Source organism: Acipenser ruthenus, chromosome 17, assembly GCF_902713425.1.
Source record: "Acipenser ruthenus chromosome 17, fAciRut3.2 maternal haplotype, whole genome shotgun sequence".
In the NCBI taxonomy this organism is placed as follows: Eukaryota; Metazoa; Chordata; class Actinopteri; order Acipenseriformes; family Acipenseridae; genus Acipenser; species Acipenser ruthenus.
The window spans coordinates 5,132,589-5,154,079 of NC_081205.1; the positions used below are offsets into that span (position 1 = coordinate 5,132,589).

The following is a 21,491-nucleotide window of genomic DNA, read 5'->3' on the forward strand; positions in this document are numbered from 1 at the left end:
TTTGGCAACAAATTATTTTTTAGAAGTTTTTATTCCATTTATAACGGTTGTTTTTCTTTTTATCACACGTTTACTCAAAACACAATGTAACGTAATGCATATTGGGAGTAATGTAGTTGATTTACGGTGACTTTAAAAAGTAATTGGTATTCTTATTGTATAGAAATACAGTAACAAAAACAATTACCATTTTATTCACAACAAAATAAATGTGTTGCTGTAGCTTTAAAATGTGAGACATCACCCAATTAAACCCACTGCGTCGTCATTGGTTTTTTTTATGTTTTATTTTAGGTGCTCCGCGCACCCTGCCCATTTGAAGCTCGTAAGTCACGTAACATACTGTGCGCGCCCACCTCTCTATCGTGCCCCGCCCGCGGCTTAGTGTCGGGAGCGCGCCCACCTCTCTATCTTGCCCCGCCCGCGGCTTAGTGTCGGGAGCGCGCCCTTTCCCTCCCTGCAGTATCGATGAAGTTGGTTCAAAGATGGCGGATTTCCTGCCGTCCCGGTCCGTCTTATCGGTCTGTTTCCCGAACTGTTTGCTCAACAGCGTCGAGGCCGAACAGACCCGAATCTCTAAGGAGATCGACAAGTGCATTTCCCGGGATAAAACGTACGTTAAGCGGCTGGTAAAGATATTACTGCTCGGAGCCGGCGAGAGCGGCAAGTCGACTTTCCTCAAGCAGATGCGCATCATCCACGGGCAGGACTTCGATCAGCAGGCCAAGGAAGATTTCCGGGCTACCATTTACAGCAATATTATTAAAGGTAAAGTCGAGAAAGAAACTGCGTTAACTCCAGTGAACTAGGTTGTTATCGTAAACGTAAACTTGTTTTAAAACTAGGAAACCTACTAACTTTTAGTTTAATTGGATCAAACTTCTGGACTAGGGCATCCCCGTATCACTCCCCGTCTGAAGAAACGCCCATGTTATTTGTGGTATACTGTTAAGAATAAGAAGGGGGAGTTGTTGAGCGCTAATTGTTTTTAATGTATTTAATTTATGTTTAATTGTTTTTAAATTGTTCTTATTTTGTTAAAGCTGAATATGAATTAGTATTTGCCGAGGTTCATTTTCTATAAGGTCAGGGGAAAGTGGAAGAAAGTTACTTGTTCGACACAAAACAAACAAAAAAATATCAACAAAAAAGAATTATTTAAGGCAGTATAAACGGTGTGTGTGGTTATATAACTTTTATTTAAAACTATTTGTAGTGAAGTTTGTCGTAAATAGTGAGAAATTCGATGTTTTTATTAGTGTAGTGATTTGAAGGTATTCTGTAGAAATGGAACAAAGCGGTAATGTTTTATATACTGTTTGGAGGTGCAGTGTACGTGTTCAGATTTACAGAACAGTTTCGCGTGCGGTGGGCTTTTGTTTTTGTTTGTGTGATAAAACCAGTAGTTATTAAGTTACTGACTTCCTTAGTTACCTTAGAAACGGAAAAGGGTTCACTAAAAATACCCTCTTTGTGATAGGAAAGACCCCGTCAGTGTGTATTGAATGGTCTTGTCCATTGTCAACAGCCTGCGTTGTTTATTTCATATATTGACACTAACTTATTGAATCTTTTGAGAGAATACAACTTTTAGGCATTCGATAATAAACGAAGCCTATATAAAATTTTAGTAATTTGGTGAAAACTGACATTTTGTAGTCTTGTGACCATACTTTGCGTGACAGAATGACTAACATAAATAATTGAGCCCCCCCCCCCCCCCCCCCCCCCACAGAGTTAAATACATGGGATTCTAAGACACAATATTGTAATCAACTTGTACACTGTCAGTATGAAACAAAAACGGCAGCATAGCTTTGTAAACTTCCTTCATTCACATTGGTTATAACAATTTGACAGGAAGATTTTTTATTTTTATTTTTTCCAGAGAATATCATTTTAATTGTTAGTAACAGATAGAATTACAGTAATGCAAATTGATAGCGCCAAAAAGTTTGTTCTGCGGTCAGTATGATGAAAGGAGCATATTGGTTGTTTGTATTCATATTAATCATAAAGTACAGTATATAAATAGCTGTCATTTGAGACGAGTGGGGAAAAAAATTATATATATATAATGATCTTTATAATGGTCTTTGTTTTTTGTAATCTCTAGTGGACCATATAAAAGATAATGTCTGTTGGTCTAACCAAATTCTTTACAACAGTGGAAAGGTCAGTAAAGTTGTTAGTTCTCTAGATATGTTTCCATGGGGGATTGCCCCAGTTATTTGGAGATTCAGGCCTAGCAGGCAAGCATGCTAAGTTTGCGAGACTGGAGAGTCTTATCCAAGGGGTCACATGTCAAAAACAGGAACCCTGATGACGCATTTTATTGTTTTGCTTGACAGGCACAGTTTGAAAAGCACGATAACTCTTTACTTTTGAGATGTTGCCAGCTACTGTTTTGTTTTTTTCCCCCAAATTGAAACAAGCCAAGGTTAAATGACCCTGTATGTATGTATGTATTTATTTAGTTATTTATTATTTATTTTCTTACAAGTGATCCTAATTTGGGTGATATTTACAAAGTTTGTAATGAGACAGCTTGTTTACCTTTGGGAAAGTTTAACCCTTTGTTGCACATTGGGTTAGCATGATGTAGACAAAGCAATAGTTCTAGTTACAAAGTGTTTGTGCAGTCCTAAATAAATGTTTAAATGGGTATAATTGGTGGGACCAAATGTTTACTTGACAAGTGTTAAATTATAAGCACAGTAGTTATGTTTTCTGAATCTTAGCAGAATATCGAGCAAGATGGGCTGAATGGCCTCCTCTCGTTTGTAAACTTTCTTATGTTAAGAGCAGTGTCTGTATTGCACTTGTAGAGTCAGTTCTACGCTGAGGATATGTTATTCACATTCTTGTCTTTGTACTTGTTTTTGTTGTTCTATTTAGTTAACCCAGAAGTGGTACAGGACAGTCTTTATTTTTGTTAGATTTTGTTTAAAGTTACTTTTTATTTTAGTAAAAAAAAAATTATATATAATATAAATCTTGCACACAGTCTCTGTCACACCCTGCTACTTTGGACTTTATAAATGTTGTAAAATGTATTTAATATTCTTAGCAACCCCCTTTTGCTAATGCTTATCAACAATTTTACTTATTCCAGTGTTAAGTTACACTTCATGAGTTTCATTGACACAGTAGTGCTGCTGGAAAATTTCAGCTTTGCCACCAAAGATCAATTTGAAACCACATATGTTCTCAAAGTGCTAAGTAGTGATGTCTTAGTTTTAATACAGTAGAATTACTCTATTACTTTAAATGTTTTATTCAGTCATTATATAAAAATTGGAGCTGGTCCAGTTTTACAGCCAACACCATAGAACTGTTAGCAGAACTGAATTGTAAAATAGATTTTGTAGTTATGTAGCACTTGCTGGAATTGTCTGGCTTTATTTTAAAATGGCTGTGGAGTATTCTGTAGTTGGTTAAACCCCACAAAAATTCTTGATCATAAATAAGACATTAAACGTGATTGTCATCGCTAATTAATGGAAACACAGTACCTCCTTTTGCAAAAATGTTAGATCCCACCTTAAAGCAATTCTGACCAATATCCATAATTTATTAATGATGACATTATGCAGCCGAATTTAAACAGACCTGCTCAAGACATGTTATTTGGTATACCAAAGACCCAGACAGCTAACCCACAGTAAAGGGGTTGGTGCTTGTAAAGCACAATTTAGTTCCCATCCATCTACGGATAAACTGGTCTGAAAGGAGATCAGTGGAGTGGCTATACTGTACTACCAGGCTAAATGTTTCCACTCTAGTACTGTTACTTGATGCTGCAGTTCAGAGTAGTATGCAAAAGCTGTCCTCATGCTGAAGAAAACGATGCTAAGTTTCCTTTGTCCGACATTGTAAACAACTTGCATTTTCTGTTTTTCTGGGAACACTGCATCCCAAGTAAACTAAGAAGACATTGTAAAGAAGACATTGTTTTCTGAATTCTATTGAGGGTACTGTGTAATCATAAAAACTTTTCTATTGAGTTTATACTAAGTTGATCATGTACCTGATACTGTAACATAAATGTGTGCATACTGACCCTTAAAGTGTGGCATTTAATAATATACACACAGGAATCGATAGTGGTTCTAGCTCAGTGTGAACACTACTAAGGCGTGTTGTTTAAAGGTTACCTATCCAAATTGGTTACAACAGATATTTAGGAATGTTACGTGTCTCCAGGGAACAAACTTGTCTCTGTTTTTCCAGTGGATAGCTTGTCCATACCACAAAGCCATCTTCCTAGCTACCACACATTGGCCCTAACGTGGGCAGTGCCTCGTGTTCCTCTGGGTTTGTGACTGAAGTGCTACAGCGATGTGACTGAGGGGGAGCATGCATGGTGACAGCACATGCCCCTGTTTGTACTGATCGAGTCTAAATTGTTACCAAGGCAAGAGTCTCATATCTTGTGTTCAGGGGTGTGGTACATTGCAGGATGTAAGTGGAGGAAATGGAAGAATTGTATCAATCTTTGAATTGGAATTCAGATAATCGCTTGTGTATTTTGACTAGTTTTATATATATATATATATATATATATATATATATATATATATATATATATATATATATATATATACATAAAAAAAATTATAGAGAGACAGACAGGCGTTAGAATAATTATATAAGAATTTGTTCTACAGTTTGAAATGTTATCCTGTGTTTTACTTGCTTATGAGATTATTATTTTTTGTTTGTTAAAATTCTATGTATGCCTGTGCATACCCATGGAATTCTTTAGTTTGTGTCACAAGTTACCTTTCCCAGAATTGTAGATCCTTGACAAGGTCTTAGGATAGATAAACACTGCACCTTATTATTTATTGAGGGTGCAATTTATAATGTACTTGTTGTTCAATTCAAGTGTGGTCTTTAATTTTATTCACTGGTTATGTAGTACCAATTCCTGGAAAATGTTGTGAGTGTTTGTTTTTACCTGTTGGGACAGTTCTAAATAATTTTTGAAGCCTGAGCCATGTGGAAATCAGTTATTTTGGTTGTGATTTGTTTTCTCTCTGAGCACTTACTGGTCTTTTAAGCAGAAATAGTGGTTGCTTCTTTCCATTGGCATGACCACAAACATCTGCAGATGTTGGTTGCAAATGGATATGTACATGGTGGCCTATTGTTGTGCTGGTTAACCATGTTGATCAGTAAACTGTAAATTACATTTCTCAGGTACTCTATGCTGGTATGCTATCAGTTAGCGATGGATTTGTGATGTACTGAGTGTTGGTGTTTATGGTTTGCTGTTATGTGGTGTATGTGTTTTTCTGCTGAAGAATGGGAGCACAGTGTGTAATGTATAGTGTGTGTGTTTGTTTTTTTTTGTTTGTCATTTTAAGGGATTAGAGTACTGGTGGATGCCAGAGAAAAGCTGCATATCCCCTGGGGTGACCCCTCTAACCAGACACATGGAGAGAAGATGATGGCGTTCGACACCAGGTCGCGGATGGTGGCCCAGGGCCTGGTGGAAACCGAGGTCTTCATGAACTATCTGCCGTCCATCCGAGCCCTATGGGGGGACAGTGGGATCCAGAATGCCTACGACAGACGAAGAGAGTTCCAGTTGGTAAGATTTTTTTAATTTTATTTATATAAAAAAAATACCCCCAAGTGGAGTAGGAGAATTCCATTCCCAAAATGCCAATTCTGTTCCCAATGCTTAATTCCGCAATTCCGTCCGTGATTCCGTGATCATGGAAAATCAGTAGCCCTAGTTTGAAGTGTAATTCACGACAGCCTTGCATTGGGGAGGACTGTAAGGCTTGAACAGATTTTCTGTAAATCTCCCTGCCTTTCTCTGTATTGTAGGTACAAGTGCATGCAGCTCTGCTGACTTCGCCCTTAGAACTCTGCAATCAATCTGGCCATGCTCAGAATCGGTTTACTTATTTTTATAAACTCTTAAACTGAGAAACCTTCTGTTTTTAGATGAGCAAAAATCTTTCTGAAGGCATTTAAGGCATTAAAAAAAAAATGGGTCTCCTATTCAAATAAATATTTTCTAATTCCATTTTAAAGTGGAATTGGAAATAACTGTCAATTTTTAACAGATTCAGTTAACTACAATAGCTAAAATAATAATGAAGCCATTCCATGTATCCCATTATGGGAGTGTCCTAAATAAATGTCCTACAGAAAAGCACATTCCACACATCTGAATTTCAGCATGGGATTGCCGGAATCGCGCATTTTCCAAGTTGCTCGTGCATATCTGCAACTTTCAGTGCGGGAAAATCCTGCAGAGATATTTTAAGACAACAAGCTACTGTATTTTTCACCCAATTTAGAATGCCCGAAACGCTACAATATATAAGGAAGTGGGTGTCAGTGACAAAAGCACTATGAGCCGCATTCTGAGTAGTTCTGGTTAAAATGAATAAAAGTAGTTCTATTTTTAGTTCGATATTTTAAGCAAGACTGTATTCTCTCGTACGTGATTCTCGGCTGCAATAAGTAAACAGTTTTGAAAAAAAAGGACGATATTAAGTCTATCTAGGTGTTTTGCAAGCGGTGACTTTCCCTTTAACTCTTAAAACTCAGTCACATTCATTTTGGGGCGCCAAGGCACCGAAGGTTACACACATATTACTCAAGCACCATAAAAGCCACCTACCTGGTTCATGACTTGTTTAAAAGTACAGACTCTGGGCTTTCCAAAGACATATTCGGTGTGTGTATAGTACGGTCGCCTGAAGTTAAGCTTCTTATCAAGTGACGGAGTTCACAGCTTAGGTTTTGTTTTGAGCCTATTGCTCTGTAGTAGCTAGACAGAAAGGGGCAGTATCCTTGGAAAGCTTAGAAGCTCAGCTCTCCCACCATGTTAATTTCATATTGAGGTTCAGTGGTGCAGTGTTTTTTTTTGTTTGTTTTTTTTTGTTTTTTTATTAGCCATCTATGATTACAATATAGCAGTGACCAAACATGATTATTTTGGAAAAATGTTTTTTTGTTTTTTCCCCCCCCCCACATATTCTCATCTCTACCACATATAGTATGCCTGATCCTGTTGCAACTTACATAATATCAAATAAAATTGTGGCCTTTCATTTGATGTTACATGCATGCAGTACAAACTATCCAGTAGTTAAACATACATAAATGAAAACAGTGAAAAACAGGTGGAAATAGGGCTGAGTGTAAAGAGTTAAAAAAAAAGAAATGGAACGCTGGTTAAAAAGAAACACCTTTTTCTTCTGCTGTCAGGCAATGGCAAAAGCAATGGAGAGTGCGCTGTCCCAGTGATGAACAGCTGTAGGTCTCCTGAAAGCAGCCTATTTTAAAGCAATATTAGTGTGAATGATGCAGTAAAATAGTTTTTTATATGCAAACATGCCTTTTCTTTTGCCATTTCCCCTAACGTTTTGGAATCCCCCCCCACTGGCCCCAGCACACAAATGAAATTCAAGTCCTGCACATGCTATGCTATTCTTTCTGATTGTATCTCACTGCTCCTGTTGTGTTGTACAGTACATCCACATTCTGTGGCTTCCAAGGAAATGCTTTTTTCACTGTGCAGATTGTATTTTTCAAGAAAATCAGTTGGGCTGTCAAGTTTCAAGGATGGCTGCAAACCTTGCTCAGTTGTAAGACAGGACTTTCCATTTGACATACATAAGAATTCACTCTGGCTTGGGAGAAGGGACAGATTGTAGTTGTAATACCAGAGAATGCTTTGTTAGGACAAGAACCAGCATTTGTAGAAAATAATCAAGCAACATTTAGCCAAAACAGCACTGCCTATGCACTGTAGGTAAAAAAAAACTAGTTCTCCATGTAAAACAGCTGTTGGTACTTTACAGTAAATCATGCATACATGGATAATGTAAATGATGGGTGAATGTAAACTACTGTTTTGGTTCAGTGCCTAGTAAAATGTGTTTATCATTTCTTGTAGCTTGTATACATGAAAGATAGCAGAAAAGGTACTGTGGGCTTCTGTTTAGAGTTAAAAATTGTGAGGACAAGTCTCCTTGCTCAAAATACGACCACTGTTTGCAACCTGGAATATAAACTTTCTTCTTGTGCCTCAATATGCCCATCTGAAAAAATAGTGTAGAATAGGTCACTGAAACTGTAATCCCTAATTGTTTCATGTTATACTAGCATTGGGGATTAGGCTAAATCGAGAGAAGCACGCCTCTATAGCCATAATGATGCATTGGACTCAGATTGGTTCTTTTACACTGTTCTAAGAGAACACCTTTCATGATATCCACTTCTGAGACTCTGTATACCTGTTTTGTGTTTGGTACATTCAGAGGTGGTGGTTTTGCCAGGGGCGATTGTTGTTTTCTATTTCTGCTTGGTCTATTGCTTTAAAGATATGCAAGTCAGCTGTTACAGTTTACAGTGTGTCAATACAAAGTTGTACTGTCAGAACACTTTTTTTTTATTTCCATTGACATTGTTTAAACAATAGTCTGGGATAGGTCTGTAGGATATCTTTAGCCTTTAATGGGAAGTAAAACAAAAAAAGGGAGGCTTGCTGTGAAATTGACTCATGAGCTGCAAAAATATATTTATAGTTGGAGTATCTTCCCTAAAAGTAAGTTCCTCTACCTGCTGAGAAATTATTCTATTTTTGGCACATATTCCTGATTTATATTTGGATTTATAACTTACGTGAGTATTAAATCCAATCGTAAATTAAACAGCCATTTGTGACTACAGAAGCTTTGCGCTGTAAAGCAATTAGGAAGTGCTTAGAGTTCTGCAATTTAACAACAATGGATATCTTTGATTGAAGCGGCTGGAAATTGTTTCATACACATTAGTCAAAATTTGGTACTTGGGTATCCTTGGACCCTTAACAGTAAATGTATTTATTTATTTGAACTATAGATTTATTATGATAAGATCCTTAATCTTTGACCTGGCAGTGCTTATTGTGGATTAAGGTGTGGGGTGCGGGTTAATTGCATGTTTGTCGATGCCCCAACGAATCCTGAGCCGAGTTGTCTTATCTGTTGTGGTATTGACTTGCATGTTTAAAATGCTCTTTGCCTCAACATTCTGCACTGCTTATTTTTTCATTTAATTTAATTAACTTTTGCATGCTGCAAATGGTACATCAAGTTATTTTAATGCAGTTAGGCAGAAATCCACATCGCTCTCTCTCTCTCTCTCTCTCTCTCTCTCTCTCTCTCTCTCTCTCTCTCTCTCTCTCTCTCTCTCTCTCTCTCTCTCTCTCTCTCTCTCTCTCTCTCTCTCTCTCTCTCTCTCTCTCTCTCTCTCTCTCTCTCTCTCTCTCTCTCTCTCTCTCTCTCTGTGATACTTGCAATGATAGACGTACAGCAATAGTACTACATCAGATTGACCCTGAATCTCAATAGTTTAAAAGATTTGTCATTAAAGTATCTTTGTCGGTTTAACACAGAGTGGATTTTAGGCATTGAGGTCTAGTGTGACATGAGCACTGACGCCTTTGTGGTCAAATTGGTCATGGCTGTGTCTTACTTTTGGTGGATATACATCAATTAGATTGAATATGTGCAAGCTTATTCATGACATATACAGTACCGCATGCATATTTATCTGTTTCCATAGTGAGACTCAACCACATGTTTGTTCCCTAGAGGCTCAAAAACACTACTTCAGGTCTGGTGCTGTCTGAGCTGCAAAGATCAGGCAAATAAAGTGTTTCCTGTGGCAGTTCTTTCACTGACAGTATTTTGCTTGTCTGGCAGTGACATAATCCAGTTGGTTTTGACGTCACACTTTTGTATTTAATAGAACTCTTACCATGGCCTGTTGGTGTGGCTGATGTAACAGATTTGTCATTTGAGAAGTTAATTGATGCTGTCACATATTTGGGTGTTTATGAATATGGAGATCAGTTCTCAACTACCCAGTGAGAATTTTAATCTAGGACTAGTGAAAGTGATTTTTCAAAGGCATTTTGCATACAAATGTTTAGTTTAATTTTTGAATTTATTTGAATGGAAAAGTTAATGGTTAAAGCTTCTGGACTGCATTAAAAGGCTACCTCTACCCCATATAGAGTCAGGAAGGCTAGGAACTCTGTTTTTGTTTTTGTCTTCGGGCAGTTGGAAGTCCTTCTTGGTTACTGCAAAGCAGGAAAGGAATAATAGGAAGCAGTGCCCATCCTGGCACACTGTAGAAGGAAGTGTGAATGGGGCCACCCCTGATTGGCCCATGCTTTAAAAGAGGGGCTGTTTTCAATCACACAACAGAGGCACTTTGTTTTTTGCATTCCCTTTCTGACTGGGGAAGAAATTGTAACGGCAGCTCCTATACAGTAGGAGCTTGTTTCCTCAGTACTGTAGGTGTAAGTGCTAAATAAACCTGTAGTCTTCTACGTAGATCATTGTAAAACTTGATGGGTGCTTAGATGTGGTTTCACTTTGTACAGTTTCATGTAGGTGGAAATGCAACTGAACAATTTCAGCCCTGAACTTTTTATAAAACAGTTTAAAATCTTAAACAAGTTATGGAAATAATGCTTATACATTATAGCTTAGTACAAGGTAACTAAATTGAGTAGAATTACATATTTAGTTTCTTTCCTATATAATATCCCTTTTAGTTCCTGGGGCCACAAAAAATGAACTACTTGATCAATAAACCTGTTGCCCAACCTTTCACACGTGTTTTAAACAGCAATGCTTCCTGCAATCTAGATAAGATGGAAATCCCAAGTGTCAGCTTAGCAATGGCAGCGCGCCTATTAAAATAGAACTGAAAGTACAGTGCAGAAGGGTAGTCATGTTTCAGTATGACTCGAGACGTGGTGGGTGGAGATGCTTACAAATACAAGTGCAATAACTTGTATTATTTTGATATTTTTTTGGTTTGGCTGATTGGAGTCAGATTGTACCTTAAGCTTATTTTGGCAATTTCATGATTTGTAAGGCTACCACAGGAGAAGCAAGACTAGTTTTATTGAAAAATGAAAGCTGTTTTTTCCTGCTTGAATGTGTGACTTACCTCTTTAGGCAATCCTTAATGTGTATGCCTGGGACTGTTACCATCCACAGGATCACATCAACTGGTGTACATTGAAAAATGGTCCAAAACACTATCCTCAATAACGATCATGAGTTAGTGGCCTGTGTGGCATCCACCTCCCCCATTGTGTACTGTGGGCAACTGTGATAATGGTCTAGTTATTGACAAGATCATTAACTCCAAAAAGTTTAAAATGGGAAAGCCAGTGTCATTTACAGATTTACTAATGGTTTGTTAAACTTCCTCCCTTAGTTTATCCTTCAGTGTGTTTTGTCAATTTGTTGTGGAAAAGTAGTTTTAAAGACACAAGCTTGTTCTCCTTTCCTCCTTCCCTCTGTGCCACTAAATAACTAGAGTCTAATAGGATGCTCCTGCACCCACCGTACCTACAGCAGGAAAAGGTTATAAATTAATACTTCAAGCTCTATTATACAGTGGCAAAACAACACTTAAAGGGATTTCCCTCCCTTTTTCCTGCTAACAATTTAATAATATTGAGCTGATGAATTTGGGCATAAGGTAACAACCTTAAGTAGGGATTCGATTTTTCGGGTTTTATTCATCACATGACGTCCCTTTTTAAACTTTTTTATTGAGTTGATTTCTGTTTTTGAATTAAACTCAGAAAAAGCTGTTAATTACAAAACAATGTCTCTTGTTTTTACCTTCATACCTTGACTTCGCTGATCCTAATTGCATTTCAGTCTTGCAGTCGCCTGGTTTATCAGTGTGCTTTTGTTATTTTCACTCGTTTAACAGAGTTGTCCTGACAGATTTTCTTTTCAGCATAAAATACCCAGTACGGAGCAAACACTGATAGCAAGTCCATCCTTGATTTGTAGCAAAGAGAAAATAAATCTTAAACCCAATTAGTCCTTTAGTCATTTTCTCTTTTGTTAGGATGCAGAGACAGCTTAATAACTACTAATTGACATTTAAAGGGAGGTAGAGATTTAGAATATAAAAAATAAAAAGTTCACTCAAACCCTACTTTTAAGGAACCCATTATAAACAGTGCTCAAAGTAGCGACCATTTTTTTTCTTTTGGCGACTAAATATTATTTTGGTCACCTACAGGCAACCACTTTGTGCTGTATTTTTTATTATTAAAATACCTTTGGACCCATGTTAAAAATAATACATCTTTTTAGTGCCCAAGTCACAGGTGCATCTGTCCATACAGATCGTTATGTTACTGTGTGCGGAATCTCTAGACACAAAAAAAGAAACAGGAAAATGCATCTAAATATTTTTATTACGATTTTCACTACATAAGTCTAAATGGAAATGGTAAACTGATCACTTAACGTGCACATAGTTAACTATGTAAATAGGTAGCTTCACAGCCTACAACTACAGTACAATCAGAAAAGTTTGTTTTACTTTAAGCATGTTTTCGTCCCGGCATTACAGGACAGCACAAATAAAATTAGAGTATAAAATAAAAATGAATTAAAAAAAAAAACAGATTTTGCATACCTTTTGAAAATTTAAACTTGAACAACTATTCATCTTTTTTTCTTCTGTCCTCGTAGAAGTTCCCTTTTTTTATATACATATTTCTGATACAGCATGTTGTACATTGAGAGGTTTCCTGGCTTTATGTAGTGCTGCTATCATACATTTAAACTAGTCGCGTTGGTAAAGTTGAGTGCTTTCACTTAAGTGAAAAATCAGACACGTTAACAAAAAACACTTGTATATTGCAAGTCACGAGCATTAAAAAATAAAAACACGTTTCTCGTCTATCTAGGCTTAAAGTTTAAACACCGCTTTGGCAATTCAAAAAGTGACAGCCGCTTGTCTATCATACAGTCATGGTAGTGGCATCCCACAACCACACAACTCCTTGTCATTTTGGGAAAATGACTGACAGTGTATGGTAGTTAGTTAAAAGCACTTCAATTACAAAGGAAAACTGTCTGACAGCTGTTTGTTTTCAGCAGCTCCGAGGCTATGTGCATTCGCACCAGCTTACCCAGAGGTCCACGCAAACCTATTTGAAGATCAGCAAAAAATGGTTCTTTTGTTTCAAAGATAAAGAAAGTTACACCAAAATCTCTAAGCAGCAGTTCTGAACGTGTTCAACGAAAAGTTCAAATGAGATTTCAGCCGTCATAGTGCCAACAGTTCAGCTGATTAGTTAACGAATCTGGGGTAATGTACTGCAGGTATTGTAAGCAAGCATAGTAACGAAATTACTATTCACTATTATCTATTCTAAAGTTTGTTTTGGACTGCCTTTTATTTATATTTAAAAAAAAAAAAAAAACTTTGCAGAAAAACAAATCGTCAAAAATGTTCCATATATAGGCTATGGAAATAAAACACTTAGAGATGTGCATTATTGTTTAAGTTAAATGTACACATTAATATTATTATTTTGAACAATAGTTTTTATTTATATTTAATAAACTTCAATGCACTTATGGGCAACCATTTTCTTTTTCTGGCGACCATAAAGAAAAAAAATAGGCGCCTAAAATAAAAAGCTTACTTCAAGCACTGATGAAATAATGGATGCCACCTCGTGATGTGAGATACAAAAATGTTAAGTCACACATACACACGGCCTGTGTGACTTAACATTTAAGAGATTAAAACCACAACTCCCACCTGCCCAGGCTTGTCTGGTTTTCAGTGGTGTCTCGGTGTGAAGAAGCAGAAAGGTTACACACTATTTAGTGTGCATTTTAACCCTGTTATTATCTGCTTTCTGTGATGTTTCTTAAAATAAAAATAAATAAATATCCATCTGGGATATAAACGTATCATTGCAGATTAACAATAAGTTAAGAAGGCACACAAGTGTTCAGTATTGCTTAACCCTTTTGCGGTCCATTTATTCTGCGCGTCTCTGGCGCGTCATGTCCAATTTATTTTCACATGCGCAGTTTATTTTAGACGCGCTGTTTATTATTATTATTATTATTATTATTATTATTATTATTATTATTATTATTATTTGTTTATTTAGCAGACGCCTTTATCCAAGGCGACTTAGAGACTAGGGTGTGTGAACTTAGAATTACGTCTCACCCGAAAGACGGAGCACAAGGAGGTTAAGTGACTTGCTCAGGGTCACACAATGAGTCAATGGCTGAGGTGGGATTTGAACCGGGGACCTTCTGGCTACAAACCCTTTTCTTTAACCACTGGACCACACAGCCTCACTTGTTTAAAGTAAAACAGTAGTTTCACAGTAAAACAGTTTTAAAAGGCACTGCATATCAGCAGGAAACTCAGGACTGCATCTCCAGCCCCGCCCCACCCCTTGTTCGCTGTATTTTTCGCATACCTCTTCATAGTCGTGCATACCGATAAATCATCTCCTCAGTTTTCAAATCATTACTAGTTTTATCACCAAACTCCTCAATAATGCGATCCAAGTCATTATTTTATTACTATAACATCGCAAAAAGCTCTGCAAATGTCAGTGATGTTCTTTGAGAGCTGGATGCAGAAGCAGCTATCTTGTTTGTTTATGTCCGTGTTATCTCTGTGGTGCTGGGGCCATGTGTGTTGCTCAGATCCGCCTCCTTTTTTTTCCGGCTCCTATCGGTGTCACTCAGCCGTTGAATGGTTTTCTCGGCTTTTTCCGGAGAAAAAACGACTAGAGACCTGTGTTTTATGTCTTTTTGATGATCGGACCGGAAAGGGAAAATTGTAATGTCGGACATGGTCCGAAATAGGACCACACAGGTTTAAGGTGGTACCAAGGCTTAATGCAATGGCTCAACAAGGATTTGGCCTTTTTTTAGAGCTGCATTTCTAAAGCCAGTATTTGCATATGTTTTTCATTGAGTGTGTTAAATGTTTATCACCTTGTGGCATTTCAAAATTCAAAATATATTAACAGGTTAAAGATGTGTAGTGCCTCTTGCATTCTGTACTGTATCATGGGGTTAATAGAAGATAGCTGATTTCAGTTGGTGTGTAGAAGGATGGTTTGAGTACTCCCACAATCAGTGTAGAGATGATGGGGTATTCAAGGTAATTAGGTATAAATGTATGAAGACTATCTCTATCTATCTATCTATCTATCTATCTATCTATCTATCTCTCTCTCTCCCCATCTACCCCCCCCCCCCCCCCACTATGCTGTATTTCTTTACCTTCTGTTCCTTTTAAAGATAGGCAATGGGAAACTCTGATTTCTAAATACAGTAATGATCTGAAAGGCAATCAGGAAGGAAATCATACTGAGCACATACAAGTCCATTTTGAAACAGTGGCTAATAAATGAGCAGAGAGTGAAGAACATTGCACTGAATAAAAGGTCTGCAGCTGTGTGAACGTGTTTTGTTAGAAGCAAGAGAGCTGAGCTGAAGGCAGGGCAGCACGCTTCTATCAGGTTTTGACTTCCGTTTGTACAAGATGGAGATGAGTACAGGAAGCACGGAGCGGAGGAGATGCGATAGTGTGATTTTCTGTGTGTGTATTGATTTTAGATATGTGTTACTGACTCACTTCTCGGACGCACACTGTTTAAGGGGCTTACCAGTGCTGTATATAAAAAAATCAGTTATGAGGTGGCGTTTCCCAGGCTTTTTGAAAGGCTTTATTTTAGATACAGGGGCCACCACCTACACATCCTTCCTGGGTTCTCTTGTGTTGTGGCATACAAAATCTAGTTAAGGACCATACTTTTGAATTCATATTTTTGTATTCCTGCTCCTAGTTTTCTGGAAATCTGACTTGAAGCTGAGGGGAAGCGACCAAACAAAGTGCTGTAATCAGGCCCAAAATTGACTTCATATCCTGCCTTGGCACTTGGGTAGATTTTGTACCCGAAGGCCTGGCCATGGCAGTTTTGTTACAGTTCATCCTTGAGTGACTTCACAATTTTGAACCAGATTTCTATTCATGACATGGTTTTATTGAGAGAAATCCTATTGTCTAAAAATTAAAACACGGATGCGTTCTTGGTATAGATCTCGGTACCAAAAAATTGCAGTTTTATTTTTATTTTTTTTTAAATTAAAATCTCAGTATCTGTTGAAATGTATTGCATGGAGGCACCAGGTTACAGCTAGAGTTCTGAGGCCCGTTTCATGGAAGTCCTGTGATTGCGATGCGATTGCATCGTCGCTGTGTGCGTTTCATAAAGCTTGCAATCACTTTTTTGTTTGCGATGAGTGAAATCAATAACTCGTTAATCAATTTTAAGGCACAGTGAAAGATTAGGTAAATGCACAATGGCAGGGTTGCAAAGGAAAGGATACAGTTATCGAAATGGCTGGTCAACACAAATCCGTTCTATTCGGCACTTTTTCTGGAAGTTTTAAGTCACGAAGAAAAAAAGGTGCAGGTGATCACTGATGCAGTAAACACTGTTGTGTAGGAGCAAAGAACAGTAGCCGAAATAAGAAATAAATGGATAACCTGGCAAGCAGAACGAAATTAAAAGGAAAAAGGGAGATGAAAAAGTTTTAAAGTTGATTTGAGGAAAACCAAAATACCTCACTGTTGACCAGAGTTGGAGCTGTGTAGAAGTGACAGGCTGTAGCCTACTTTAAAGATACACACTCGCACTCACACACGGAACGCCTTTCAGCTGTGTAGAAAAAAGTAAACTCTGTGCAGTAAACGTATTTAAAGAAAGTTTACTGATCTGTGTTTACTTTTTTTTTTTTTCTACACAGCTGAAAAGGGGCTTCTGGTCGAAACGTATGTAGTCAGCTAAGCACACTCGCTACCTAGACACTTTTATTATTATTTGTCTATTAGGGGCATTGCTGATTTGATAATCAAGCTGCATTTTAGCCTCATTATTTAAACTTGTAATAACATGAAAGGTGGCTGCTGCAACAAAGCTTTGTGCTATTGCTGTGGTGAACAGTAGCTGAGAAATTGAGGAAAGTGCTTTTTGTTTCTGTGATCTGGGGAACTGAATTGTTTGTTTGAATTGTTGTTGTTGTTGTTATCATCCACATAATTGCACAACATTATCACCAGTTTAAAGCAAGGCAATCTGCAGAATAATGCTATTATCATACTGAATAAATCGGTACTTTTGGTATATGATTAATAAATAAACAGTGTTTTTGTTTTTACAACTTGACCTTGCCTCTGTTACTGTTATTATTTCACCCACATAACTTTGGGTTACACGTCATTAAATAAATCATTTTGTCATTATTTAAACCTTTTGTATACATCCAAAAAAAAAGCCCTGAGGGAGGGGGGCTTATAAGATAGAAACAAGTTCATATTGTCATCAGAATGTTTTATCTGAGAAATCCATTCAATAAAGTGTACAGTTCCACAGCGAACTAGTTGTATGAGCTCCATGGTTTGTCCTAAAACAGGATCTGCAATGAAAATTGTTATTTGCTGCTACTGTCTGGCAGGTTTATGGTGAAAATTGGTGATGTCCAGCTCTGCGAAAGTTTTATGAAACCCAATTTTTTATTTGCGAGGTGCTTGCGATTGTGAATTGTCACAAATCGCTTTTATGAAACGGGTTCCTTTGGGTACAACCAAATAAGTTTACATAAAACTAATTCTGCAAGAAAAAGAATAACACCTTACAATAACATTTAATAAATGAAATAAAATTAATTCTTGGAAATACGGTTACATTAAATTACATTTGATTGATTGATTATTCATTTTAAAGTCAATTACTTTGTCTAAATGAGCCTCTTTAAAAGCCACTGAAAACTAATTAGCAAAGTGGATAACCTTTCTTGGGCTTTAAGAATTGAGTTATTATTATTTATTTCTTAGACGCCCTTATCCAGGGCGACTTACAATTGTTACAAGATATCACATTATTTTTACATACAATTACCCATTTATACAGTTGGGTTTTTATTGGAGCAATCTAGGTAAAGTACCTTGCTCAAGGGTACAGCAGCAGTGTCCCCACCTGGGATTGAACCCACGACCCTCCGGTCAAGAGTCCAGAGCCCTAACCACTACTCCACACTACTTTTAATTAAGTTTAACCAGTTGATCTATACTCGTAAATATATAAAACTACATATTTGATGATCCAACAGGTTCATAAAGTCAAATTGTTTGAAGGTCCTAGCCTACACCAGTTTAATAATGCATTTTGTTTGTTCTCTGCAGGGTGAATCGGTAAAATATTTCTTGGACAATCTGGATAAGCTTGCAGAGCCGGTAAGTTCTGGTTTATTTTTATATTTAACACAAAGAGCATATTTACATAAGAAGTATCCCTTGAAATGGTAAACAAACCCCCAGATTAAATTATTCCCAGTTAAACCCTGCATTATATTAACACAATCTTACCTTTTGACTCGCTTCCTGTTTGCTTCAAGTTGTAGGATGTTTTTGGATCTGAAAACAGAAGTGTATCTAACCAAGAGTTTAAAAAAAAAAAAAAGAGAAGGGTATAGGTAATATGTGGATTTGCACTACTTGTACATTTTTTATTGAATTTATAACATTAACAAGGTATAACAACTCCTTCTCTTTTGTCTAACGTTAAGTAGAAACCTAATCCTTACCGGCCTGCCCTAGTTTTGATCAGAATCCAACGATTGGCCCAATGGGTATTACCAAATGTGGACAAAATTATGATATAGTAACCATGTTGGCTACCTTAAACCAGCAAGGCTGTATTATAATCCTAACCATTTGTCTTCTTTCTTTCTTTGTTTAGTTTACTTTAATACTCTCTTGTTCATAGCACCCCTAGCCTCAAGTGATCCATGCTATAACAGGAATGGAACAAACCTGTTTGGCTGGTTTCATGGCTTGTTGGCAGAGCACTCCATTTCTTATACATTTTTTTTTTTACTACTTCTGTTGGGAGGGAGCATGTCTTTTACTGGCAGCAAAATAAAATCTTGACCTCTTGGATATCAAGTTCAGTGCTCCTGGGTTAGCGAATATGATCTTTTCTATATTTATACTATACAGGAGCTGCCTAGGTGTGGATTGTCATATCTAAAGGGATCTGGCCCCATGCTTGGATAGAGATATAAAAATATTTTAGGTAGTCAAGCTAAATGACTGTCCTGCTTATGATTTGCCACTGTTGGGACACCCAGTGTAGAAGGTTAATTACTATAGTGCTCCCAGGTTAAATTAAATATACATATTAACTCCTTGAAAAGCACATGGCTAATTACCACACCCACATATTTAGATTAGCCATGAGGTGGTGCAGGTATTTGCTAATAGACTATAAATCCCTTTTGCAGAATGGTAATGCTGAGATGGTACATATAATTTTGTAAAGCAAACTAACAAGATAAATTATCATCTGGTCAATAAATTAGCTGTATGGTAAAGCCAGAATTTTCCTTAAGTGGTTACAAAGCTGCTTCCTATGAAAGTGGTGAGTACTGCACACTGCTTCTAGTTACTATGTTTGTAACCTAAGAATAGTGACTAGAGACTAAGCTGAGGTAAGTTCTCATGGTATGAAAAAATGCAATTTCACTTTTTAAAGCTTTAGTGCCTAAAGGTTGTTTGCTGTGTGTCTGATCCTACAGAATTGATGGCTGTAGTTTTAAACACAGCAAAAGAACTATTGATTTTATCGAAGGCAATCAAAATGTATGGTATGGGGACACCTTTTTAATGTGTTGTGTGCACATTACATGCTTCATTCAGCCACGTTGTTGTTGTTCCTCCTACCTCCTTGTCTGAAAAGGGTTGGTAACTACTTCAGGCTTAATAAAACACGTGTTTAGGAGCAAGAGATCAAAATAGAAACTACTTGCTGCCTGATGATTAATTACAGGGCATAATAGTCCCTGTGTGTAATATTTAGGGGAAAACTTATTCATAGACTAGATAAAGAATATGGAAAAAACATTGACTAGATAAAACCTAACCGTTATGAACAATCTTTACTTATAAACGTATTCACACCTCCTGACGTGTTGTGGTCAGTAGTTCAATGCTGCCTATTGAGCAATGCAGGTTAGGTGAATTGTTGGAAACGTGGGCCCCAAATTCACAGCCCTCAGATTTGTTAGTCATATATATATATATATATATATATATATATATATATATATATATATATATATATATAATATATATATTTTTTTTTTAATGGCTCAATAAATAAGTTCTATTGTATGTTGGATGAATGACATCTTGCCCCACATTTTAATATTGCTAGCAGAGGAAAGGGTTATTATGGGTGAAACTGGTACCCTTAAGGCACTGTAGCACTATGAATTCAGCGACCTAAACACATTTGTGTCCTTTATTTGTGAAGTTTAATTTTATGAGCCTGCTTTGCGAGCACACCCTTATCATAAGCAAACTTCACATTAGTGAGTTCTGTATATTCCCATGGTGAGTTGTTATCTGCATAATTGAATATCAAGGAGCATTCAGTTTGCACTTTTTGGAAAACAACTGTCTTCAAACAATTGTGTGCATATAAAAAGGCAAGACCTGCCTCAGACTTTTCAATTGACTCTGTAAAGGTGTAAATACTATTCTTAGCACACTAACAAAATCCTGATCTGAACTTCAGTATACACATATTGCTGACACTGTAGAATGTTATGTCAGCAGGATAGTGTTTTACTGTGTATACTTAACATTGTTGTACTAAGCAATTTTAACTGAACCTAGTTCCTATGCATTATTTGTAGAGTACAGATGTCAAATTCTAATAGTAAAAAAAAGCCAATTATTTTTTAACTCCTCTGAGGTAGTTACACACAATACAGCTGCTTTAACCTGGTGATGATGCTTATAAGTAGATTTTCCTCCTTGGATTTAGTATGTTTGTTTTTTAAATTTCTTCATTTGATCTCTTCTGCAGTGCTTTTTCGAACATCTGTAAATCCCATGACACACTTTAAATATATTAACTTTCTACAAAGCCATTAATACAGGACTACTATACCAGTCTTCATGAAGGTTAATGTGGCCCTGGAATGGGCATCCTAAGTGAATGCAGAAGCTTGTAAATGCTTCTTTTTGGTTTTAGTTTTCTAATCACAATCACACATGTAGGGTTATATTCAAACAGAAGCATGGTTGCAAAGATTTCACAGCGGTGAACTTCTCCATCATGGCCATTTTGTGGGGCTAAACACAAATGCTAATAAAGTGATCTCATTCTGGCACAGAAAAGGGGGTGAATCAAGGCCCAGATAGAGAAAGGAAGCATTCTTTCATAATGGCTTTAAGTTGGAGGCTTGGTTTACTTTCTTTACTCATTTGCATTTTGGGGGATGGGACGGAACTTTCTGTTGAACCTCTGTTACTGTGGCAGCAAAATGACTGCCTATGGGATGCTCCTAGGAAATGCATTGTGTGATACTGAGCCTTGCAATCAAATGCCCATGTTTCTGTACAGTGGGCAAAAAAGTAAGATGGAAAAATAATTTCTTAGTGATTAATTGGATCAGTGGTAGACTAGTTGACAAAGTATACTGTGCTTTCTCTTGAATAACTAGAGTAACAACTACAGACCATTATCCTTGGTGAGGGGGCTATATGAATTTACTCATTGAATGTGGTGGGGGGTTTGCTAGAGT

At 37.0% G+C, this 21,491-nt stretch overlaps 1 protein-coding gene across 1 annotated transcript in view; it reads left to right on the plus strand.

Annotated features, from left to right (window-relative positions):
• Nucleotides 1-320: 320 nt before the first annotated feature.
• LOC117423695 (guanine nucleotide-binding protein subunit alpha-13) overlaps nucleotides 321-21,491 on the plus strand; it is a 28,554-nt gene continuing 7,383 nt past the window's right edge. The window contains exons 1-3 of the mRNA XM_034039782.3: nucleotides 321-768; nucleotides 5,373-5,599; nucleotides 18,082-18,132. Coding sequence (XP_033895673.1) covers nucleotides 486-768; nucleotides 5,373-5,599; nucleotides 18,082-18,132 — 561 coding nt within the window. The 5' untranslated portion in view covers nucleotides 321-485. The remainder of the gene's footprint in view (nucleotides 769-5,372; nucleotides 5,600-18,081; nucleotides 18,133-21,491) is intronic.